General features: G+C 48.4%; 6 protein-coding genes and 1 non-coding gene across 7 annotated transcripts; 6 read left to right on the plus strand and 1 right to left on the minus strand.

The window, feature by feature from the left end:
- The first annotated feature begins 84 nt into the window (after positions 1–84).
- On the plus strand, positions 85–2,830 carry HD556DRAFT_1417684 (Metallo-dependent phosphatase-like protein). The gene is made up of 10 exons (XM_041304382.1): positions 85–539; positions 593–744; positions 803–1,151; positions 1,202–1,649; positions 1,702–1,813; positions 1,871–2,046; positions 2,099–2,301; positions 2,354–2,408; positions 2,461–2,487; positions 2,544–2,830. Exons 1-10 carry the CDS (start codon positions 170–172, stop codon positions 2,683–2,685), a joined length of 2,034 nt encoding a protein of 677 aa, XP_041153493.1. The 5' UTR covers positions 85–169; the 3' UTR covers positions 2,686–2,830.
- Positions 2,831–3,032: 202 nt separating this feature from the next.
- On the plus strand, positions 3,033–6,255 carry HD556DRAFT_1508355 (actin interacting protein 3-domain-containing protein; the record flags this gene model as incomplete). Its single annotated transcript, XM_041309068.1, has 4 exons — positions 3,033–3,236; positions 3,285–3,463; positions 3,522–4,972; positions 5,027–6,255. Exons 1-4 carry the CDS (start codon positions 3,105–3,107, stop codon positions 6,253–6,255), a joined length of 2,991 nt encoding a protein of 996 aa, XP_041153494.1. The 5' UTR covers positions 3,033–3,104.
- Positions 6,256–7,848: 1,593 nt separating this feature from the next.
- HD556DRAFT_1248832 (multidrug resistance protein 1) lies at positions 7,849–12,968 on the plus strand (the record flags this gene model as incomplete). The annotated part of the gene is made up of 22 exons (XM_041298799.1): positions 7,849–8,105; positions 8,161–8,233; positions 8,281–8,477; positions 8,507–8,700; positions 8,759–8,942; positions 8,999–9,252; positions 9,303–9,386; positions 9,440–10,549; positions 10,599–10,637; positions 10,693–10,765; positions 10,818–10,945; positions 10,992–11,020; positions 11,071–11,144; positions 11,195–11,277; positions 11,334–11,374; positions 11,422–11,730; positions 11,786–12,094; positions 12,150–12,266; positions 12,325–12,458; positions 12,511–12,566; positions 12,622–12,805; positions 12,857–12,968. The coding sequence occupies 22 exons, from the start codon at positions 7,849–7,851 to the stop codon at positions 12,966–12,968; spliced, it is 4,041 nt and encodes a 1,346-aa protein (XP_041153495.1).
- Positions 12,969–14,155: 1,187 nt separating this feature from the next.
- Positions 14,156–16,884, plus strand: HD556DRAFT_1300548 (alpha/beta-hydrolase). Its single transcript, XM_041299467.1, has 17 exons — positions 14,156–14,188; positions 14,241–14,509; positions 14,571–14,623; positions 14,677–14,820; positions 14,880–14,894; positions 14,951–15,003; positions 15,067–15,087; positions 15,142–15,268; positions 15,321–15,530; positions 15,578–15,636; positions 15,687–15,795; positions 15,846–15,866; positions 15,918–16,056; positions 16,119–16,230; positions 16,291–16,433; positions 16,486–16,500; positions 16,554–16,884. The coding sequence occupies exons 3-17, from the start codon at positions 14,581–14,583 to the stop codon at positions 16,705–16,707; spliced, it is 1,365 nt and encodes a 454-aa protein (XP_041153496.1). The 5' UTR covers positions 14,156–14,188; positions 14,241–14,509; positions 14,571–14,580; the 3' UTR covers positions 16,708–16,884.
- A 580-nt stretch (positions 16,885–17,464) lies between these two features.
- On the plus strand, positions 17,465–17,572 carry HD556DRAFT_t121. Its single transcript has one exon. It is a non-coding gene; the product is annotated as a tRNA-Leu (tRNA).
- Positions 17,573–17,592: 20 nt separating this feature from the next.
- Positions 17,593–19,716, minus strand: HD556DRAFT_1417734 (Dihydroorotate dehydrogenase-domain-containing protein). Its single transcript, XM_041304383.1, has 7 exons — positions 19,301–19,716; positions 19,171–19,243; positions 19,060–19,118; positions 18,697–19,007; positions 18,419–18,651; positions 17,834–18,363; positions 17,593–17,779 (listed from the first exon to the last, which is right to left on the minus strand). The coding sequence occupies exons 1-6, from the start codon at positions 19,628–19,630 to the stop codon at positions 18,044–18,046; spliced, it is 1,326 nt and encodes a 441-aa protein (XP_041153497.1). The 5' UTR covers positions 19,631–19,716; the 3' UTR covers positions 17,593–17,779; positions 17,834–18,043.
- A 235-nt stretch (positions 19,717–19,951) lies between these two features.
- On the plus strand, positions 19,952–23,352 carry HD556DRAFT_1417746 (transcription factor IIIC subunit delta N-term-domain-containing protein). Its single transcript, XM_041304384.1, has 15 exons — positions 19,952–20,018; positions 20,076–20,296; positions 20,351–20,498; positions 20,562–20,646; positions 20,696–20,780; positions 20,832–20,913; positions 20,965–21,070; positions 21,123–21,241; positions 21,292–21,491; positions 21,548–21,948; positions 22,006–22,142; positions 22,195–22,463; positions 22,517–22,646; positions 22,697–22,918; positions 22,978–23,352. The coding sequence occupies exons 2-15, from the start codon at positions 20,177–20,179 to the stop codon at positions 23,178–23,180; spliced, it is 2,307 nt and encodes a 768-aa protein (XP_041153498.1). The 5' UTR covers positions 19,952–20,018; positions 20,076–20,176; the 3' UTR covers positions 23,181–23,352.
- Positions 23,353–23,404: the final 52 nt, after the last annotated feature.

Genomic DNA, 23,404 nt, shown 5'->3' on the forward strand with positions numbered 1-23,404 from the left:
GATTATTTTCTCGATTTGGATATGTGACCCCCTTCATTGAACACGCAGCCCTCACGGTACGACTCAGCTCCTGGTCATCACTTTCCTATAGCTATAGGTAATCTGTTCGCTCATTCTCTTAAATCCACTGACCGTGGTCGCTCACTTATCCAGAACTCGACGGGCCATAATGGCTGCGTTTTCATTTTCTCGCGTTGGTCGATCTATGAGGGGCATATTGCTCCCCACAGCAGCTGTCATTGGCTTCTCATGCCTCCTGACATACTTCTTTGTATTATACCAGCCCACCGTCGGACCTGGGATTGCCCAGCGTCTGGGCTGGCAAGCTTGGGATGCAGTCGCCACAGCTGACTACTTTGACAAGGAACCTTCTACGCCAACAGTCACTGGCGACCCAGCGGATGGCCAACCAATTCCAGTCGATGATGACGCGACAGATTGGTGGGAAACCACAAACAATCAGCCCTGGGATACTACCGATGATATAGAGAGTTACCCCCTTGACGTATGGGCTCCTTTGTTGCCCCACGATACTGGTCGTATGTATGCTTGCCAATTTTGTCAGGGATTTGATTCAATTTCATATTTGAAGTGTCTGAAATTGCTATCACGCGTTGTATGATGTCACCGAGCCTTGTCGGGAAACTCTGTGCACCCACGACAACTGTCGAGCAGGATGCCATCAAGGGTAACTGGGTTCGAGTGGACCGGGATCTCAACAAACAAGCTGGTCTCTGGAATTTGGTACGCACGCACCACTATTTTATGTTACGTATTCCATGACTCACCAAATTCACTTTAGAACATCTACTACAGACGGACGCGCCGTCTTGACATACCTCTCATTACCGACTTGCGCCTCCTTCCTGCCAATGAAATTCCCGAACCTCTATCAGATTCCTGGGTAAAAGTAGATCTCTCCATACGCGATGGCGTTATGCGTGCGGAACCAATGTACCTCTGGTACCTCCAGGGAAAAACGATGAATGAAATGAATGCGGAAGAGAAAAGCAGTCTCATTACCGAAGTCGACATACTCTTTGGGGAGGATAGGCCTTGGTACGGATTTGAGAAAATAGAGCCTGCCGTAACTCCGGAAAAGGAAGGGCAACTGGAGAGCGTGTATGTGACATACCGCCGCGGCGTGCAGTGTGAGCATGAACAGCCTTTATGCCGATAGTGGACTGAATTTGGTCTGCAGCGGTCCCTCACGCTCATCCTTTACACTTCTCGCGGGACGGCAAATTCAAGATTTTGCAAGTTGCAGACCTGCATTTTTCTGTTTCTAGGGGCATCTGTCGGGAAACCGATATCGATCCCTGCGTCAACTCCGATAATCTCACCAATACGCTCCTCGGACATGTTATGGATGAAGAAAAGCCAGATCTTGTCGTCTTCTCCGGCGACCAACTCAACGGGCAGGGCACGTCTTGGGATCCTAAATCCGTTTTAGCAAAGTTTGCAGTCGCAGCTACAGATCGAAAGATACCTTGGGCAGCTATCTTCGGCAATCATGACGAAGAGAACGGCGATGTGAAGCAGGAGCAAGTGCGTATGATGAATGCCCTTCCGTATTCCTTGGTGCAGAGGGGTCCAAAAGACATTCATGGTGTTGGAAATTACGTTCTAGACGTGAAGAGTGCTGATGCGTGAGTGTTCCCGTTTGAGGGTAGCAGAGTACAAGCTGAGCCACTTTGGTAGCTCCAAGACATCGCTGCTGACGCTCTACTTCCTGGACTCTGGATCCTACTCGAGCGGTTACTTGGACTGGCTCGGGTACTTCTTCCCAACGGAGTACGACTGGATACATGAGGTCGGTGTCCCTTGATATAATTATGATCGTTATGTCAATTGCGCTCATATTTCCAAGGACCAAATAAACTGGTTTTTGCAAGAATCTTCCAAGATCCAGGCTATACAACGTCCGTTTACACCAGACACTGGCAAGGACTTTGGTTCCATATGGAACAGACAGGCCGATCAGATCACGCCCACGACGCACAAATTAGCCAAGCCCAATGCTATCATGTTCTTCCACATTCCTCTGTTGGTTCATTCTCACGCCGTTTCTGTCACATTTAAGTTTATTTTTTTCCAGGCAAGAGTCGTACGGTACAGCGGACAGGGACCCACGTACTGGCCAACTGTTAGACATCGGTCTGCACGATCTGGAAGGATCCGGTGCTGCGAAGAAGAGTGATGGGATGTTTGACAAGGGTTTGAAGAAAGCACTGGAGAGTGGGCACGTTGCAAGTGGAGACATACCCGAAGTGAAGGTGGTCGCAAATGGACACTGCCACAGTAAGTTCCAGCATAGAGCCACCGGAATCCCGGATCTGATGTAGTGATACAGTCACGGAGGACTGCAAACGTGTCAACGATATATGGCTATGTTTTGGAGGTGGAGGGTAAGTGGTGCAACGTGTCTTTATCTGTCGCTGTCTTCATTTTATGACGCAGGTCGTACTCTGGGTATGGACAGATTGGGTGGGTTGAATCATAATTTATATATCGCATCTTCATTCGGCTTACTCTGCCCTCAGGTTTGACCGCCGTTTCCGGATATACGAAATCTCAGATTATGGAGAAACCATCCGAACATACAAGCGCACAGAGAAAGACGAGATCCTCAACAGCTACACCTTAGCTGGACCAGGGGCACCATTATTCAACCCACGATCGTAGAATTGTAGGGCAAGGGGTATGTACGATGTAATTTATAATTAGTGGCCTGGCCATGTTCTCGTGTTCGCCACGGGTCTGTACATCATTTAGTATGATCTTGTTTACCTTTAATCCCAAAAACTCGTACAATGACCAGGCGTAAGAATCGGCGACTTTTAAGATAGTTCGTGTGTTCTATGTAACACCACGCTACGCAACAAAATTTCCTGTATCCGTTCCAAGGGTCGGGGCATGTTCCAGCCGTGCATTTGATCAATTATTGATGCGACTGAGCGGCTTAATTTGGAAGTATGTTCTCATGGCAGAAAAGGGAAGCGAAAGACCGCCGATCTGGATACTCCTGGCCTTCAGGCTTCAGTTACTTGACATAAAGCGCCAATACTCCTCTACTTGCGCACTGACCTCCTTTGTGTTCCTAAATGTCCTCAACGAGGTCAACGCCGCCATCTCAACCCTACACGGGGCATACCTCACGGCGTGACCACCAGTCAATAGCCTCTAATCATTCCTCAAGTTCATCCTCTTCACGTAGCAGTCGTTCACACGCACATGTGAGTACACTTATCTACAATGTAATAACTGTCTTATCCAGGTCGTAGCCCGCAGTCGAGTCTGCCGTCACACGTCTTCTCGTGGCCATCAAACAACTTTTAGAGTCTCTCACCCAATGGAGCACCGGCAAAATGGACGAGATCCAGGTGAGCGACGTCTACGTCCGCCTCGGGAATGACTTCAACGCGGCTGTGGCTGCGTTTGCCGCATTTAATATCGATATGTCGTGCGTGCCTTTGCCTGCAGGTATACATGAGCCTCAACTGCTAAGTAAAACCCAACAGAGACCTAATGTCCGTGCCCGAAGACCTACGAGAGGTCCTCGAAACCTGCCTAGCAGAGGAGGCCACGCAAGACAACCTCAACGTGTATCTACCCACCGTGCGCAAGATTATCACCAACCTCCTTCAGGGTCTCCGCGGCAAGCAGTCTATGTACCGTCGGATCGTGTCGGAGCACCAGAGCCGACATCGCTCGTCTCACTCGCGGACGGACAGTCGCTCGTCAAAGTCTGACAAAACTTCGCGGCGTGATGACGATTCGAGACATCGGTCACAGCTTTCACGCAGCGTTATGGAAGAAGAAGGAGATCAGGACAGGGATAGGGACAGCATATCAAGACAATCAGCAAGATCGTCAGCAAGACGACAAGACCCAAGGACGCAGACACCTCCGCCAGAATCTCCGCCACCCATCTTCCGCGAACCTGACGATGAAACGCCCCCTAATGAAAGAACGATCACGAACATTGTCAATGGGCATACCAATCGAAGCTCAGCGCAGCCTCGAGCACGACAATCACAGAACACATACAGGCCCGATGGTGATGCGCTTTCGCGCGACTCATCAGAAAGCTTGGTCTCACCTTCCGTAACAGCAAATCCACATCATGCCTCGTCCAGCGAGTCAGACAAGCATTTACCTCAAACACCTCCTCAGAGTGTCCCCGTGCCTGCCTCCGTCAAGCGCTATTCGCTCGTCGACAGACCAGTTTCCTTGTCACCTCCACCACTTCCAGCAGTGCTGGTGGATGAAGCTCCTTCCACTCCTATCGAGACCTCCTCACCACAAACTCATCCTATCGATACTCTGCAAGCACCTGCAGTTGCCAGCTCCCTTGCCGCGTTGAAGAAGAGCGATGTACTCGAGCGGCGTGCGTCGAAGCGCTTTTCGACGTACAATATCACGAAAATGACAGGCTCGCGGGAGCGGTCAGGTAACCGGCGGTCGATGGCAGCAGGGCCATTGCTGACGCCAGGGGACTTGGCGGTTCTAACAGAAGTCGATGAACCGGACATCCAGCGTAATGGCAGCACGCGGTCTAGCCGAACAATTGCGCGAACACCCTCGCCCATGGCTGAGGTAGAGGCAGCCCCTCCCGTTCCTCCACTGCCTCCACTAACAGAACCCGCGCGTTCCCAACAAGCTTATATGCCGTCTAAGGCGGACAACGTGATAGACGAGCCTACGATCTTTGAAGAAACACCTGAACGTACTTTGTCGATCACGTTCTCGGTTTTCTTACAAGTTGGGCGAGAAGTCAAGAAGGTCACCATCGAACCTGGTTTGTCCTTTTCGTCATTGCGGATGCTATTCGTGGACAAGTTCTCGTATAATCCGGGTCTGGAGAATTTCCCTGCGATATACATACGCGACCCCTCTAGCGGTGTACAGTATGAGCTGGAGGACATCGAGGAAGTGAAGGAGAAATGTCTACTATCTCTCAACATCGAACGTCAGTAAGGTCCCACTCCCTATGTTCTCATCCTGACCTATTGTATTTTTCCAGCACTCGATCAAATCAAGCAACACATCGACACTCAGATATCGGTGCTGTCGAATGATCTCAAAGAACTTCGCACCACGATTTCAAATGAACGTCGGTCGTCCCACATCAGTCCTATCATCGCCCATGACTTTGTCGAAAGCACACCAAGGGTAGATCGACCATCCGAAAAGCAACTGCATAATGTCGCACGTAGGCTATCACGCATCGTGGGTGACGTGAGCTCGAGCAGTCCATTCATGCTACCTCAGATGACTGGACAGTCTCTTCAACTACAGCCTCAAATGACGGGGGCTTCGGTGATGTCGGAGTACTCAAACCGAGTGGTGGATGATTTGAAGACACAATTCGACGAGGTACAGAACTTGCGACGTGATCTAGGAATCATGAGGCAGCTGTACACGGAGTTCATGAAGTCGACGAAGGATTCATTGGGCGCTTTGCGGACGCAAACGCAGTCCGTGAAGCAGTTAGCTTCTGTCAAAGTTGGCGGCGCACGGGGCTTCATAGACCAGGGGAAGACGAAGTTGGACTCACGGAGTCAGAACGTGCTGACGAAGGTGGAGGAGTTGCAAGACACGGTGGAAGCACTCCGAGATGACGTCCTCAAGCGCCACATGACACCTAAGCCTCAACTAGTGAAGCAGATTCAAGAGGACATCGCTTCCACTGCTACGGAGCTGGCAAGTCTCAAAGAGCACATCGACACCGTCAGGCCTATGTGGAAGAAGACATGGGAAGAGGAGCTGCAGAACATTGTAGAAGAGCAGGGCTTCCTCGGTCATCAAGAAGAATTCTTGACCGATCTGCTCGAAGACCACAAAGCTTTGGTGGACGTCTTTGGGCATGTTGAGAAGGTCATTTCTATCCGCGGCGCCACCCCTGGACGTAATAATAGAAGCCGCGGATTCAAGCCTCCTCCAGCAGATGAGGGGCATACTGGCCTGAGTACTGTCATGATGGAGATTCGGGGTGCCGCGGTGGACCCGGATCGACGGATGAAAGCAATTGAGGCTAACCAGAAAAACCGGGAACGAGAACTCGCGAGCCGGTCTGATGAATTTCAGGAGGAGCTGACAGGATTTGTGGGTGGCAAGAAACTGCGAATGACAGGTGGAGCGGAAGAGGTGGATAGAGTGCGGCAGAGAAGGAACGAACTGGCGCTAAAAGCGATGTTCAACAGCGCATCCGCATCTGTCGACAACTTATCTGGTTCCCCAAGTGCTGGTTGATACTACTAGATGAGAACTTGGACGCGGATATTTGGTAGTTACTGCCCTTGTTGGACCTGTATTCTATGCTTACTGGGACTTGGTTTTCCGTGTTGCACTTTTGATTACATTAATCATTTGGAGAAGTCACTGACATTGCATTTTGTTCTTGCCATACTAATACTTATGTTGATTTGGTACTACACACTATCTCTTCCGCTATTGACACAACGCATACCGATGAAACCTGTTATACACATAAATCACATCCAAGGTGCCAGGCTATATCTCCTCTGCAAAATCTAACGATACACATCACTCCAGATTTATCCAAAGCCCATCCGAGTCAGGGCGCCCAGGATGGGTGACCTCATTCATTACTCTCCAATGACCTTCTTATTGCTGAGAGATGATTATTCCAAGGAGAAGGAATATCAGCACTATATGTAGATGAAGCTATTAGCTATTCGAATGCTATGACGAGCCAATAATACTCACAAATGTACCGACTTCTGGCGCCTCCGACTCCGAGTCGCCGGCTTGATCTCCCCTGGTATCTTAATGTGCCGGGGGGTCCAAAAGAAATACGACAGTTTAAATGCCATGATGGTGGCTCTACCAGGAGCGTTGTTGGACAGTAAGTCACAGTCGTAGAATGGAATGGGCCTCGAGGACAGCCGGGCCTGAGCCACGGTTGTGAAGGGAAAAGGGAGATTACTGTGGTGCGTAAAGAAGTTGAACTTGACCGCTCGTTACCTTGTTTATACTATCCGGCTATTGGAACGGTATGCCCGAGAGGGGCTATGCGACGTTTAATCATTGCTCCAAAGAACTCTCCGGGCACAGCCCACGAGATGCACAAAAGGGGATAATCTACAAATGGAAAGCGCCAACGGGTTGCATGAGTCTACCATTCCTTGATCTTGGCGACCTTTGAGCAATAAGAAAATGATACCCCGAGTACTGCGATCATGAGGATATCACCGACCGGGAGCACTCAAGTACTGCTAGTACTGTAAACCAGCTGAAGCAGCACTTTTGATCGGGCATCATTTCATTACATAACTCAGTTCACAAGAACCCACAATTAACCGTCCATGTGTGTAGCACCTACTAAGGCGGAGGGTATATCAACCAATTAATGATTTGCAGACAGACAAAAGTACTAGGCAAGTACCTACAACAGTTACGAGGTGCCTGCAGTGAATAATGTCGAGCTGATTCGAATTGGAAATTGTGTTATCAAATCAGATTCGCCTAAGCATCGGCTCATGTCGATGCCAGCATTGACCAGTATTGTCATGATCAACGCTTCGCTTCAAGTTGCAGCAAAACTCGAAGTTAGCGTTCAACATTTTACAGTCATAATTTCTTGTCAGTTCCGCGCCTTCTCGGCGAAGGAGGCTGCAAACAACTGCAAACTTGGCCGCACTGCGCCGCGACGGGAGGTTCCCCATCATCAATTGTTCCGCAGGCTCCTATGAACTGCCCCACTTTCTAGTTCCCACGCAGTCATGCATCGAGCTTGGCTCATTCACGCCGCCGTCGGAACCGTAGTGACCCTAGATAAACTCATGGATTCCTCAAAGCTGTCCGCTCAAACTGCGCTAGAACATGACTGCAGAACCAGCCCCACTTGCGCCACATACATCGGAGGGCCTTCCAGCCACTCCCGGCGATGAGAACAAACCTGCCATTTCAAAGGAGCTCACAACCCCAGAACATGTCGCTCTGGAAATAAAAGATAATTCCAAAAGCATCCGAGCGTTTATCCCCTGGTCAAAGAAAGCATCTAAGAGGATGGAGAGCGATGCCGAGAACGCAAAGGCAGCGGATATACTCGTTCCTACGTCATTCTTATCGCTATTCCGGTCAGATCATCCCACTTTTCTGAGTCTAACTGAGTGTGATAGTTCACCGAAACAGGTATTCAACTCGCTTTGAGATAATATTGAACATTTTTGGTGTATTCTGTGCTGTTGTTGCTGGCGCTTCCCAGGTGAGTTTTCAGATTTGCGAGCTACATCTCCTTATCTTCTATCCTAGCCTCTGATGACTTTGATATTCGGCAACCTGACTCAAGATTTCGTTACATTTGGTTTAGCAGAGAACGAGTACTATCAATCGCTACAGTCTCAAGATGAGAACGTGATTGAACAGGCGCAGGCGACATTGGATGCTGCTGCATCCTCGTTCCGTCACAGCGCTAATCTGGATGCTTCTTATCTCGTTTATATTGGTGAGTTTTTGATTTGATAAGAGTGAGACTTAGGCCACCTGAACTCGTACCAGGTATCGCAATGTTTATTTCCACGTACCTGTACATGTACACCTGGGTTTATACTTCAGAGGTTAATGGGAAAAGAATACGAGAGAGGTATCTTCAGGCCATCCTTAGGCAGGAAATCGCCTATTTTGATGATATTGGGGCTGGAGAAGTTGCGACACGCATTCAAACCGACACTCGTAAGTCGTACTGGACTTTTCAAAGGTGGATTGTCGAAATCACGTTGCTCTGAAATAGATTTGGTACAACTGGGGATATCTGAAAAAGTCACCCTTGCAGTCACTTTCGTCAGCGCATTCTTCGTTGGCTTTATCCTTGCATTTTCCCGGTCATGGCGTCTAGCTCTTGCATTGTCATCCATCCTTCCGTGCATCGCAATCATAGGTGGTATCATGAATAAGTTTGTGTCCAAATACACGCAGTAAGTGTTATTGTCGGTGAGCTCATCCCGTAGCTCTGATCTTCGTTCAATACCAGATTGTCTTTGAAGCATGTTGCCGAGGCAGGTAGTCTTGCAGAAGAGGTCATATCTACGGTTCGCACCGCGCAGGCTTTCGGGACCCAGAAAGTTTTGTCTGGAATATATGATACTAACGTCGATGCATCTCGCGTTGTTGACACCAAAGCCAGTATTTGGCAAGGTGCAGGTTTAGGCTCCCTCTTCTTCGTGATCTACGCTGCATATTCGCTGGCGTTCGATTTTGGAACTACCCTCATAAATGAGGGCCAGGGTCTGTTCATGTTTCTGTACCGTGAAACTACATTTAACATCGGTTGGCAGCTAATGCTGGACAGGTTGTCAATGTCTTCATGGCCATCTTAATCGGATCATTCTCTCTCGCCCTACTCGCCCCTGAATTGCAAGGTAATCTTGATCCCACGTTTGATTCGGAGTTCTCATTCAATCTTTTGCTCAAGCCATTACGCGTGCTTGTGGTGCTGCTGCCAAACTCTTCGCTACGATCGAGCGTGTTCCTGTTATCGACTCTGCAAGCCTAGGAGGACTAAAGCCTGAAAATATCACTGGCGAGATTACTTTTGAGGACGTCACATTCAACTATCCATCTCGGCCAGATGTCCCAATTCTCAAAGGCATCAACATCACCTTTCCGGCTGGCAAGACCACTGCTCTCGTTGGTGCATCCGGATCTGGTAAATCTACGATTGTATCTCTCACGGAACGTTTCTACGATCCGCTCAGTGGCTCTGTCATGCTTGACGGAACTGACTTGCGGGAGTTGAATATCAAATGGTTACGCTCTCAGATTGGTCTAGTCTCACAAGAGCCTGTACTTTTCGCGACAACTGTCAAGGGCAACGTCGCGCATGGTCTCATTGGCACATCATACGAGGATGCATCTGACGAGGAAAAGTTTCGGCTCATCAAGGTAGCTTGTATCAAGTCTAATGCAGATAGCTTTGTTAGCCAATTGCCACAAGGATATGACACTATGGTTGGTGAGCGAGGTTTTTTGTTATCAGGAGGGCAAAAACAGCGCATCGCCATTGCACGAGCTATCGTGTCAGATCCGCGGATTTTGCTCCTTGATGAAGCAACGAGCGCCCTCGATACTCGTTCGGAAGGGATTGTACAAGATGCTCTAGACAAGGCATCTACGGGTCGAACTACTGTCGCCATTGCCCATCGCCTGTCAACGATCAAAGATGCTGACTGCATAATTGTAATGGGCGAGGGGCTCGTACTGGAGCGAGGAACTCATGCAGAACTCCTAGCAGACGAAAATGGCGCGTACCATCGTCTTGTCACAGCTCAAACTCTCCGCGAGGGTCATGAAGATCCTGATACAGTGATATCAAGTGATGAGAAAGGTTCGGAGAAGCCTAGGTCAGATGACCTCGATGTCAAGAGCACCATTCGCTCCATCGATGTCGTCAATCAACCAAAGGAGAAAGTTGGGGACCAGACTGCAGAGGAAGACTATGGTCTATTCTATTTGATGAGACGAATTGGTGGTCTTCACCGCGAAGGACTTCACCGATACTTGATTGGATCTTTCTTTGCCATATGTATGTTCGCAGAACACATATCATCAGCTGCGCTCATACGTTTTCGCAGGCAGTGGTGCCGCTTATCCTGCCTCTGGTATAATCTATGGTAAGTCCTGTTATCACACAAAACAGATACCATTCATCCTGGCATGCGCCGGTAGGGCTCTCGATCTCCGGCTTTTCTGCCACCACAAATTCTGAGCGCCGCTACCAAGGCGATCGGAATGCTCTCTGGTTGAGTTCTCATGTTTTTCTAGAGATCGTGCTAGTGCTTATCTCGAGCCAGGTTTTTCATTCTTGCTATTCTATACGGCTGCTGTGTTGGTTTCCAGACCTATTTTTTTGCTTCCTCTGCTGCTGTTCTGACAGCCAAGCTCCGTTCAATGAGTTTCAAAGCCATCCTCCGACAAGACAGTGAGTGCCTTGATCACCAAGTTATTTTTCCCACTCATAAAACCAGTCGAGTACTTCGACAACGACAAGAATAGTGTGAGTTATAACTTCTCAGCTTGTGCAGAACCCTCATCAGACTCCGTAAGACTGGCGCTCTGACGTCAAGCTTGAGCGAAAACCCCCAGAAGATCAATGGTCTCGTTGGTGTAACTCTGGGAACGTGAGCATCACGAGTCCTCCTGAAGCAATGACATTACTGACTTTGGTTAGTATTGTCCAATCTATCACAACTATACTTGCTGGTTTGGCCATAGGCTTTGCATATGCTTGGAAGCTGGCTCTTGTCGGCATGGGTGCGCCCTGTTTTCCGGTTGCCCACCTTCCTCTTATAAATTTCGTTTTTGTTTAGCATGTCTCCCTGTCCTGGTGTCCGCTGGCTTCATACGCTTGGTACGTCACTTGTATAATAAACTCCCGTTGTGCTACACATCTTTTAGCAAGTCGTTGTTCTGAAAGATAAGAATAACAAGTCAGAGCATGAAAACTCTGCTCAGATTGCCTGCGAAGCTGCTGCGGCTATTCGCACTGTTGCATCATTGACCCGAGAAGAGCACTGCCTCAGTCTTTACAGACAGAGCTTGGAAGGGCCTCTTAGAAAATCCATCGGGACAGCGCTCTGGAGCAACATGCTGTTCGCACTCTCTCAGGGCATGGCATTCTGGGTAATTGCTCTAGTTTTCTGGTATGGCGCGACGCTCGTTTCGCAGCTGGAGATTTCAACGCAATCATTCTTTATTGCTTTGATGGTATGGTCATTTCGTCAACCTCCGGACATCCTTGAAGTGAACAAGACTTTGGCAGAGTACCGTATTTGGCGCAATGCAGGCCGGTAATGTCTTTGCTTTTGTGCCCGACATCTCATCAGCCAAAGGGGCCGCCAACGCAATCATCAGGCTTCTCGATTCAACTCCTACGATTGATGCAGAGTCAACTGAAGGCAAAAGTGTTCCGAGCCAACATATCAAAGGCCGCATACAGCTGGACAACGTTCATTTCAGTTATCCTACCCGTCCCGGATTCCGGGTTCTTCGTGGCATCTCGCTTATCGTCGAACCTGGAACTTATGTTGCCCTAGTCGGCTCTAGCGGTTGCGGTAAAAGCACAGTGCAAGTCTACCAATTGTACCACATTCGAATAGGCATCTGAAGGTCCATTTAGCATCCAGTTACTAGAGCGTTTCTACGATCCACTTTCTGGACAGATATCGCTTGATGGGGAGATCATCGGTGAATTTAACGTCCAGGCATATCGACAACAGTTTTCACTTGTATCGCAAGAGCCTGTGAATACACTCGTGATGTTAACCTTTTGGTGGAGAGAGCTGACTACTTGCCTTGCAGACCTTGTACGCGGGAACTATCCACTTCAATATCTTGCTCGGTGCCTCCAAACCAGAATCTGAGGTCACACAAGAAGAGATTGAGGCTGCCTGCCGTGATGCCAATATACTAGAGTTTATTCAATCACTTCCAGAGTAAGACCTCATTACTACGCAGACTCGAGGCTTACTGATATGATAACAATAGTGGGTTCGATACTCAAGTCGGTGGCAAGGGATCCCAGCTTTCGGGGGGTCAAAAACGTGTGCCTCATTCATTGACAGGTGCCATTCTTTGTGCGCTGAAATCACAATTTAGAACGTATAGCAATCGCTCGCGCACTGCTTCGGAACCCAAAGGTTCTTCTGCTCGACGAAGCCACATCAGCTCTCGATTCAAACTCAGAGAAGGTCGTGCAAGATGCTCTTGATAAAGCTGCTAAAGGTCGGACCACGATTGCTATCGCCCACCGCCTTTCGACTATCCAGAACGCTGATTGCATGTGAGTTGATCGAGAGCTGGCGCTCGTGAACACTTCCTCACTACTTTACAGACATTTCATCAAGGAAGGCAGAGTCAGCGAATCTGGGACCCACGATGAGCTTCTTGCGCAGAGAGGAGATTACTACGAGTTCGTACAGCTGCAAGCACTCAGCAAGAAGTAGCGGAAATTCAAGAACGTCTGATGTTCCACTTATTCATTAATTACAACTTTTGATATTGAGGCTGGAAATGGTGAACCCTAGACAAGGAAATAGCAAGGCAGAAAAGTGTTTATTGGTTACCATGCAATATATCTCATCTTGCTACGTCTACTAGATGTGCTGCTTCGTGCAACAGTATAATATACGAGCATCCATGGAACTTCACTTCAAAAGGCATGAATATCTCAAGGACTCCCCCCTGCTTGCTTTCCATGGTTCTATTTAGCTCCGATATTGTTGGTCCAGTGGACAGTAGATTCGCTGTGCTCCGTGCATTCCCATAAACCAATCCGTTCTGTAAGTACCATTTTATCGAAGCCTACATACCTATAACTCAGGTCGGCACGTGACAAACTACTTAATAAACAATTCATTTCAACATCCTTTCTGTGAGTCACTCGTGACGGTTTCCAGCTTCTCATTGGGATAGCGGAAATGAGTCATTAAAGAGAGCAGCAGAGGGACGGAACATCGACTCATATAGACATCATCGCGACTGAATATGTGCACGTACTTGAGTGGTCTCTTGCACATATCTCAAGATAGTTTTTCCCACGATCTAGCCCACTACAAGTACAGTACTTGCAATTTAGGGTTCCGGGAATTTGCACCAGGCAAATTAGCCCGGCAAATTTACCCTGCAAATTTACTGTCACTGAATGACAGTGTCAATTTCACACCCTCGAAAACATAGTGTCAATTTGGGTGAATTTGTGTCTACTGGACCCAGAACACCTGAAAAGCTTAAATATGACATCCTTGGTGATCAACGACCTGAGAAGCCAACAGTTGTTCCACCACCTGCCCGACCACCTATGAAACGAGATATTGCCATGAGCGACTCAGATGACGAGACCAGTGAGGGACAGTGGCCTGATGATGATGATGATGTGAGCCTCGATGGAGAAGACAGCGACAGGTTCGATGTTGGTGATCACATTAACTTAGCATCAGGATTCCTTCTCGATCTTCTCTCAGACCAGCCTGTGCAGCTTGAGCCGGCTCCCGTGAGTCACGGACCTCCATCCAAGCTGACAGCTGACGCTGTGACTTCGTCGACGACACCGATGGATGGCGAGTGGGAGATATGGGAGTCTGCGGAGTAGATTACAGTCAATTAGGTGAAATTCACCTGCAAATTAACGCAAATTAGCGTCAAAAAGCTAGAGCTTTCGGGGGCTCTGCCCCCGAACCCCCGTCAGTAAATTTGCGTGAATTTTGTGTCATTCACACCTGTAAATTTGGCCCTCTGCGAGGGCCATGCTAATTTGCCGGTCAACCAGACGCCGTACCCTAATTCCCGGAACCCTATTGCAATTGAGGCCTTTCTCTCCTTGATCATGATGCATGATGAACTGCTCCAAATTTTTTTTCGTACGCATGCACGATTCGGAATACAATGTTTGCGAGCAGGACGCACGCACTCAACGAAATTAATCAAACCGTGTGACCTCGACATGGTCATTGGGAAACTAATTATATAGATAACAATGGCCGATTGGGTTAGTCCGAACCGTGGTGTCGTCTCTAGTTCACTCCTTTAACCCAAGCTTCTACTCGAAGAATCGGGAATATGAACATGGATGTCACACAATTGGAACCATACATACTCAAAGGTCAGTAGCGCCGTAGTCAGGATCAGTAGATGAGCTCATGAATAAAATCCCAGGCTCGATCAAGGTTATCGACAGGTTCTTTTCTGTGCCCGTAGATTACGCCAAACCAGATGGTCCCCATATCCGAATATTTGTGCGCAACCTCATCCCTTTGGAATCTGGCATGGACCCTGCGGCAGAGTCGAATTTGCCTTATCGTGTGTCATTCCCCATTCTTTCCAGCATTGCATGCATGATGTTCACTCGTGAAAACCAGTCTTGTATTTGCAAGGTAATTCATCACGACTCAAACAGTTGCGATCAGAGCTTAACTTCTGCGTCGTGCAGGTGGTCCAGGATTCGGTGTCGACCTATCTTTCAGCGTAGACTTGGGGAGTGCTGTACGTTGATTTGTCTTCATACACAAGAATATTTGCGAGACTAAATATACTACTATGGACAAGCTTCACAAGAAAAAATATCAGGCAAGCAGTGTCACGAGTCCTTGCTCGTCCATGATTGCTATTTGACAATCGCAGACCCTTTGGCTCGATCCTCGTGGGACTGGTCTGAGCACGCCGATAACGGCGGACATCTTCCAAACGAAGCAAATGGACGACGAGGCGATTGCCAAGTATCTCAAACACTTTCGTGCAGATAACATTGGTATACATTTCCTCATAACCCCAAGCGTCACCAGTCTTCATCTGAAAGATAGTCAGAGACTGTGAGACCATTCGGCACTTTCTCCTCGATGGCAAGAAAGACCCTGAAGCACGTAAATGGACGATCTTTGGGCAAAGTTTCGGAGGCTTCTGTGCCGCCACCTACCTTTCATTCCACGGTGATGGCTTGAAGGAGGTCTTCCTCGCTGGCGGTATCCCACCACTGGTCGACTCTCCCGACGCAGTTTACGAAGCCCTCGTTTGTAAGTGCCTAGCCGTCTGCCCACATTTCAACTGACAGTTTGTTTAGTGAAGGTGGAAGAACGAAACAAGGTTTACTATTCAAAGTATCCCCAAGATGTAAGAAATGTAAGAAACTCGGACAAGTCTATATCTACCAGGTTGTTGATCAACTACAGGTTCGTCGGATCCTAGGTTTCCTAGAAGCCAACAACGTCGTTATTCCGAACGGCGGGAATCTGACGGTCTCACGATGGCAACAACTTGGCATACAATTCGGATCGCATGGTAGGTTTTGATTTACTGCGAAAATGTGGCTTTTCATTTTCTATACTTAGGCGGCATCGATCGGGTTCACCGTATGTAGTTTCGCTTCAACTTCGCCGACGAGAGCTCATTCATATGCGCAGAACTCGTGTTCCGAGCGATCACAGACTTGGACACGTTTGGGAAGCTTTCATATGGGCTTCTTGACAGCGTGCAGAACTCACAGAGCTTTGATACCAACCCAATTTACGCAGTGCTTCACGAGCCTATCTATTGCCAAGGGTGTGTTTCGGATAGATCCTTTCATCCGCGAGGCATATATGAACCGATCATTTCTGTCATAGGCAGATGGCAAGCTGGTCTGCACATCGCGTCATCCAGAAGAACGATAGGTTTGTTTGGGGGAAAGTAAAGCTCATGTCCGATGATGTCCCCATTTACTTCACGGGGGAGATGGTACGCACATGGTCATTCCAGCGTCTTTGAGATGCTGAGATTGAAACCATGCATCGACAGATATTCCCCGACATGTTTGAAGACTATCATCATCTACGTCCGTTGCGGGGCGCAGCCGAACTGCTGGCTTACGATGAAGATTGGCCTATGTTGTATGACAAAGAGGCCCTGAAAAAGAATCAAGTAAAAGTGAACGCTGCAACGTGAGTGGAGGTTGTAATTGTTGATGAATTGGACTTAATACCGACCCCATAGTTATTATGATGACATGTGAGCAACGTCCCTTTGACACTCTCGTTGTCTTCGATATGAACACCTTACAGGTATGTCGATTTTGGTCTTGTGCAACAGACAGCGTCTGTCATCGGCAACGTGGAACAACTCATCACCAATCAGAGTTTCCATGACGGTATACACAAGCACATGGACAGCATTCTAACGACCCTTTTTGACCTGTCTAAACGAGAGCGCGATTAGAACAATTTTGCCCGAAGCGGCGAGTAGCCTGTAAGGTGGTATTGATGTGATATTATCTTCGTTACAGGAGTGACGATATCTACAACCATTGTATTACAAGTGATGTAAATTTTTCTTTACTTGTACTAAATGGCAGTCCAGTAACCTGCGTCAGAAATCAATGTATGTCTTCAAAATCAGGTCATGAACGGAAATGTCGACTACCTGGCAGGCTCGAACACTTCATGCGTGTCATATGCAATGGCACCATCGATATTATCTTGTGCGTACATGCATTATACATTCCCCGTAAGATTTATGCTTTGGCTCAACATTTCGATCTCGATCTGATTGTCTGCTTTACACACAACGTTGCGACGCTTCTAGTATCTATTCCGAAAACAGGACGAACGACCACTTATTTTCATTTCTCTATGGTCTATCCTGCCAGGGTCAAGCTCTTCACAAACACTGGATTACGGCGCTGCATGCTAAGTGGAAGTGCATTTAATATACAGTCTTGAGGTCTGGAATTTCGAAGTCCTTAATGCGAACTCGTCAGATCATCTCACGAATACTTTGATTAACAATGTGGTGCGACGCACGTAATTGATTATATGGCAATATGCACGAACGCTACGCACTGTGCCAAGGGCTGGACTGCAGTGCTCCGGCAGCTCGTCTGGAATTTATTATGCCACCCCTGCACAAGTTTTTGTAGAATGCGCTGCACTTTGTTTCTATTATCAAAGTAGGTCTATTTTGAGCCCTGCCTCAAGGACAGATGGCCGAGCGGTCCAAGGCGCCAGACTAAGGAGACCAGCTCATTGGATGAGCTTATCATCTGGTCTCTTCGGGGGCGTGAGTTCGAATCTCACTCTGTTCAAATTTTTTTATGATTTCCCGGTTCATTTGATTGTCAGCGCCATGCTATGGGTATATCTCATAGTCGGGCCAGGGCGGAGTGTACCTTATAGTTTTGATTGACAGAACACTCCAGTGCTGTCCAGGAGAGTCGAGCAGCTATAGTATCAAAGACCTTTTTTCCCGTTCCCAACATCCTTGCATTGTGAGTGTGAACAATGCAACAAGAGTAGGGAAAGAGTTGATGGTGTCATTCCTCTACTGACTTTCTCCCTCGTTTCAGTCATCTCTTCATACTGAACACTCTACCGCACGGGCACATGGGTTATCTAGATAGGGCTCAGCCCTAATAGATAGGATTGGATTTAACAAGGACCTCCTATGGTACGGTTTGCGAACAGCCATATCAGCCCCACTCATCTGCTCTCCAAGCCGGTCCAGCAGTGAGGTCCTGATCCTATTGTATGAGTATCGCTGTCGCTTCTGAGTCTGATCATGACTCTGTCAAACTGAACTTCCGAACAGACTCATCAACAACAGCCTTCCATGTCGTGTTTTCCGCTTTGAGCAGAGCCTCCAGTTCGTCCTTGATGCGTCTACAAGTCCCTACACCGTCATAGCCAAAGCCAGTGTACACTTGAACCAATGAAGCACCCGCCCGAGCATAATCCAACGCATCAGCGCCCGTGCTAATTCCCCCGCAGCCTATCAGTGGAATACTTGCAGGGACGTGCGCGCGTAGCGTTTTCAAAGCCTGTAATGCACGCGGCTTCAAGGGAGCACCCGAGAGACCGCCTATCTCAGATTTATTGGCTGTTTCAGATTGTATGGATGAGCAATTAAATGAAGTGATGGTATATTGACTCACGATCCGTAAGACTTGCGGGACGACTGATAGTAGTGTTGCTGACGATGACGCCATCAATATTGCTCTTGCGAATTAGATCTGCAATATCTATAATCTGTGATTCCTCGAGGTCAGGTGCAATCTTCAGCACCAAGCGCGGTCGTCGTGCTGTTATTGGCGATGGTTCTAGTTCGTCTCGTGCTTTCATAACACTTGTAAGTAAGTCTTCCAACAGCTCTCGATTTTGAAGACCGCTGAAGGGTGGTCAGATAGCGTCAAAATGATGGTAAAGGTCATACCGAAGTCCGGGTGTGTTCGGGCTAGAGACATTGACAACCAGAACATCAGCGTATGGGCCGAACATCTTCACACCAGTGACAAAATCATCCGGAGACTCGACCGGAGAAGATTTATTTTTACCTAGGTTGATTGCAAGAACTGACCCGGGTTTGAAGGCAGCAGTTGTATCGTCTTTCGTCTCATGAAATTTGGGTATGCGAGCGCGAAGGCGGGAAATCATGGAGGCAGCACCTTGTGAGGGAAATCCGTAACGGTTGATGAGTGCTGCGTCATCAGGAAGATGGAATACGCGTGGCTTCGGGTTTCCAGGCTTGTATGTTGCTTAGACATGGGTAAAGAACCACCGGACATAGCAAACCCACCTGAGGTTTTGGTGTAACACTTCCGATTTCAACCCAGCTAAAGCCGAGATTAAGGATACCTAAGGAGCTTGCATCGATACCAGGTCATAGATGAGTCAAAGGGAAGCGTACCATCAATAGCTTCGCCATCTTTGTCAAAACCAGCTGCCAAGCCAACGGGATTGGATAATTCACGCCCCCAAAACTAATTCGAAAGATCATGAGTAACGCAAGCCAGCTTTCGAGTGAAGTAATTGCGCACCTCAGACCGCAATCTTTCATCATCCTGTACAGGGTCCCGCGGGCCCAGTCCGCTACGAAGGACTTTGACGGCAATCCTGTGCCCAGTTTCTGCATCGAATGTATGACGCAGTGCAGGTGTCAAAACATAACGGTGCATTGCGGAACGCGCATCATAGTAATAGACTGCGAACAGACCAACAGAAGCAGTGAGTACCGTTGCGTAGATAGCGGTGCGGGCAGAAGACTGGGAAGATGAAGATGCTGTCGTTATTCTCCGCGCAAAGACTGGTGAACGCTGAGGAACTTGCTTTCGTAGAACATGATAAAAACCGGTCGTGCGGAGGTGCATGGTGTCGTACTCGATACGCAGGGAAGTGCGTTCAAGCGAAACTGTGCAAACGTTAAACCGAACTATGTAGTAGCAGTTCGGAAACAAGTTTGTTTATGTACCAAATTTGAATTCACAATAATCCAACATGCTGGCCGCTGTCTATACATCGTGTGACCTAGTACTACACCAAATCCTCTGGGATAGTATGCCGCGTCAATGCCACGTCGCTATTGGGCATCGTCTATAATGTTTACGCAGTGACCAGTCCCACACCGTGTATCTGCATATGGGAGCGACCGCTTCTGTGCTGACGCGGACGCGCCGACGGAGGGAAGGACACGTTCTTCGAGGGTCTGGAGAGCTTCGCAACGAGATTTTGTATAATCATTTTATCAGTTCGCGTTATGTAAGTTCGTTGTCTCCCCAGCTAGCCACTGGCAGAGTCCAGACCAATCGAGGAAAGATTTTAAATTCATGAGTTTTGATCACGCCGTTCGACGTCGACAAGCCTGAATATCATTACAATCGTTATTCAACGCGTCTCTGGCTTATCTTGTGTCGAGGATGGCAATTTACACGTCCCTGGCAGTGACCACTGTCATTTTAAATCCTTCTGAGAGGTGCCTGCAATGGTCAGACGATGGCCAGGCATGTATTACCACCAAGGCAACCGTGCATATCATGGCAAGAACTCTTTGTCAAACTTGGTGGAAGGAGGCACCTTACATTTGCATTCAGACCCCAGATTCGGGTATCAACTTCAGTACACCACCCGATATCAAGGCACTTCGAGGAGATGAGCAAGGGGAGCAGACGCTCGGGTGGTTCAGGACGATGATCGAGCCGGCTCGTGGACAGACGCATATCTGGCCGAGTATATGTCAAGGTAAGCATATGCCTGAGGCTGCCGCTCTTCGGTATTAGTTTTGAGGCTTGCGACGATGGTAAGATTGGGGCGCTATTACTCTCGGATCCCTCGATGTTTCCCTTCGTGGGGTTGCATGCTCCCCTAGTAATCTCACATCGCGGGGAAGGTATGTCCCTCACCGCTTGTCTGACATGCAGCTGATATGTATCTTCGAGATGCGTAATAACCATTCTTAACTCAAACGCTGAAGTATCACTTTGGACGGCTGCTAAAAATCACTTGAAGGGAGAATGGACCAATGTGAGAGCTGTAAACTCATGTTGCTTCACATGAGTCCTGAGTTTTGTGGAGATTCAAGATGTTACAGGTCTGTTACTCGACACAGCCTCTTCTGAGGATATCATTCGTAACACTCTTCGAGCGCAAGTGACTAGTGTGTGACTCTATAATGTATTATGACACATCCTCTGACATCCTGTTCAAGGTCTTGCCTGGTCAAAACAACCGGACTATAGAATCACACCCACTCCGATCCTTGATTCGTCGATGCTTGCCCTAGGAAACAGGGCGGGCTGTATTGAGTTTTTCAGGTGCGTAAATGCGGGTCTTTTTTTGGAAATACGTCCATCTTATTGTGTGCAGGTTTAACAGACATAACAACTCAGGAGGTTCCCTCTCGTACATCCATACAGAACCATTGAGCGATCACTGGATCACGCATTTGAGCTGGGCACCTTGGATTACTCACGCTGTCGGTCATTGTAAGCTTTCTCGTGTCTGTTGCATGAACAGGATCTTTATTTTGGCGAAGGCGAATCCCTACTGGCCTTCTCCACTGATAATGGCAACGTCGGACTGGTAAAAGTCACACAAAATCTACAGTCTACTTCGAACGTTGGTTTTGTGCCTGAGTACACAACCAGTGCTGTATTCGACGTCCAAGGTCCAATTTGCGAGGCTGACAAACGAGGCGTGACCGCATTAGCATGGGTTCAACCACCAGGAAGAAACGTACTCTTTGACCTTTTTTTTCTCCAGTCTTACCTGGCTCTGATTGTATTTTCCAGCCGATCCTCGTGTACACAAAACCCGGCCTTGTGTACCTGTGGTCATGGCCCGGTTCTGAACCAGCTTGGAACGGCACTCGCGCATTCCCATTACAAACCCAAAAGATGTCCATCGGATCCTCTGCCATTAGCCCTGTCTCTGGAGTATCCTACGTGCTTCACCGCGACGCACTCATTCTTTCACTTTTCGATGGTTCCTTGCATGTCATCCATAATATGACCGTGGAACCTACCTGGAGTCCTCCGCTTGCAGGCGACATCCTCACCTCTACGGAACTATCTCGCACAACACGAACGTTGTTTGCCAAAGTTACTCCTGCGGGAATTTCTAACTTGGATGTCAACAGGATTGGTGGAATGATGTCGTACGACTCGCAGTCGACTCTCATCTGGATATACGAGTAAGTGTCATCAATGATATAATTTACAATCACCCACGGATCCGTTTGTTTTTCCAGAGCCCTTCGACCTGCAGATTTCGGCTACAAGAATGAAGCTCAGCATGAATGTATGCTACTCACTGCACCATTTTGGCAGCTCGACGATGAGACCGTCTTGCACACCGCTTCAGAGGCTTTTGCTGATATCTCTTGTGGTGAGTCGAACGCTCGACTTCTCACTAGTCATTCAATGCTTAGATGGTGAAGCCTCAGGAAGTGCCCCCATTCACCATTTGCGTGCACTGATGCTTCATCTACGCAGTAATGCGCGCTTCGCGGCGGTGTGCCCTCAGGTACTGGAGATTTTATCGCAAGTACCACCAGATCAAACAACGACCATAGTCTTGCCATCCTGGACGCAAGGATGGAACGATGACTTGCGACCTCAGCTTCGGAAAAGCCTGACTACCCATTTGTTCGGCTGGCCCAATCTCCTATCGCTTCGAATGAGGCTCTCCATAGCCGACCTGTGTTGGGTGCGCGAGTTACGAGCGTCCAATCTGGTACACTTACAGTATTTTGTTCACAGAAACTATGCAAGGACCCGGAGATGCAAGCACAGTGCGGTCAAGTCGCACAACGCCTACTTGCCGCCATCTCACACTGCGTGCTGCGGGTACTGGTTCGTCACTTGAGAGCCATCATCCCCGTCATCACTAGTGCGGCGATAGTTTACTTTCTCTTCTTATTCGCTGAGCCCTTGTCACAGCGCCTGATATCCCATTTGTTCTCCGCGAAGTAGTACAGTCACTACTGCCTGGTTCGCCACAAGATCTATCAGATGAAGCTCAAGCTTTATCAGATGCTCTCACTGCATCATTCTCCATCGATCCTGCAATTGCCGCGCTGCACGAACACTGTCCCGCTTGCCACACCGAAGTCCCACTGCATGACATCACCCGCGCAACTTGTCCAAATGGCCATGCCTGGGGTACGCCTTCCTCTTTTACGAAGCTGGAAAAGCCCATCTCAAGTTTTCTTTCATATTAGCTCGCTGTACGGTCACCTCGTTCATACTCTCGACATCAAAGGTGCGCACGTGCATCGGATGCAGTCGGAAGGCCTTGCTTCCGCTTGCATCGTCGGATGAGAGCCAGTTGCCTGTCGCTGCACAGAGTTGGATCGTGAGGGATTTGTTGGAGGCTGTACATCGGTGTTTATTTTGTGGGAATAGCTTCGTGGAGATCGTATAGGATGATGTGAATGTGTTCATGCACACGGCGAGTTCCAAATATATCCAGCCTCGTCTTGCGGATAGATCTCGGCCCGTTTGGACACTTCTGAAATAGCGTCGACGTTGAGCTCCAGGCAACTTTGCGGGTTCTTGTGTCGACAGTGGCCCTCCATGGAACAACAAAATAAATAAGTCGTATACTACATAGGCGTGAGATGATGGTCATGTCAATACAATCTAGAA

The sequence above is a fragment of the Suillus plorans genome, assembly GCF_016647745.1.
Source record: "Suillus plorans strain S12 chromosome Unknown HD556scaffold_99, whole genome shotgun sequence".
Taxonomy (NCBI): domain Eukaryota; kingdom Fungi; phylum Basidiomycota; class Agaricomycetes; order Boletales; family Suillaceae; genus Suillus; species Suillus plorans.

Excerpts from the sequence above, each read along its gene's own strand:
- HD556DRAFT_1417684 (XM_041304382.1), top strand. The coding sequence starts at position 170 with ATGGCTGCGTTTTCATTTTCTCGCGTTGGTCGATCTATGAGGGGCATA. Across the intron at positions 1,650-1,701 it reads GACGTGAAGAGTGCTGATGC|CTCCAAGACATCGCTGCTGA; the intron begins GTGAGTGTTCCC and ends CCACTTTGGTAG. Across the intron at positions 2,488-2,543 it reads TCTGGGTATGGACAGATTGG|GTTTGACCGCCGTTTCCGGA; the intron begins GTGGGTTGAATC and ends CTCTGCCCTCAG.
- HD556DRAFT_1300548 (XM_041299467.1), top strand. The coding sequence starts at position 14,581 with ATGAACATGGATGTCACACAATTGGAACCATACATACTCAAAG. Across the intron at positions 15,088-15,141 it reads TTCACAAGAAAAAATATCAG|ACCCTTTGGCTCGATCCTCG; the intron begins GCAAGCAGTGTC and ends TGACAATCGCAG. Across the intron at positions 15,531-15,577 it reads AGTTTACGAAGCCCTCGTTT|TGAAGGTGGAAGAACGAAAC; the intron begins GTAAGTGCCTAG and ends CAGTTTGTTTAG.
- HD556DRAFT_1417734 (XM_041304383.1), bottom strand. The coding sequence starts at position 19,630 with ATGCACCTCCGCACGACCGGTTTTTATCATGTTCTACGAAAGCAAGTT. Across the intron at positions 19,119-19,170 it reads AGATGGCGAAGCTATTGATG|GTATCCTTAATCTCGGCTTT; the intron begins GTACGCTTCCCT and ends CAAGCTCCTTAG. Across the intron at positions 18,364-18,418 it reads TCCCGCAAGTCTTACGGATC|CCAATAAATCTGAGATAGGC; the intron begins GTGAGTCAATAT and ends AATCTGAAACAG.
- HD556DRAFT_1417746 (XM_041304384.1), top strand. The coding sequence starts at position 20,177 with ATGGCAATTTACACGTCCCTGGCAGTGACCACTGTCATTTTAAATCCT. Across the intron at positions 22,143-22,194 it reads TTTTGCTGATATCTCTTGTG|CCTCAGGAAGTGCCCCCATT; the intron begins GTGAGTCGAACG and ends TAGATGGTGAAG. Across the intron at positions 22,464-22,516 it reads CCATAGCCGACCTGTGTTGG|AAACTATGCAAGGACCCGGA; the intron begins GTGCGCGAGTTA and ends TTTTGTTCACAG.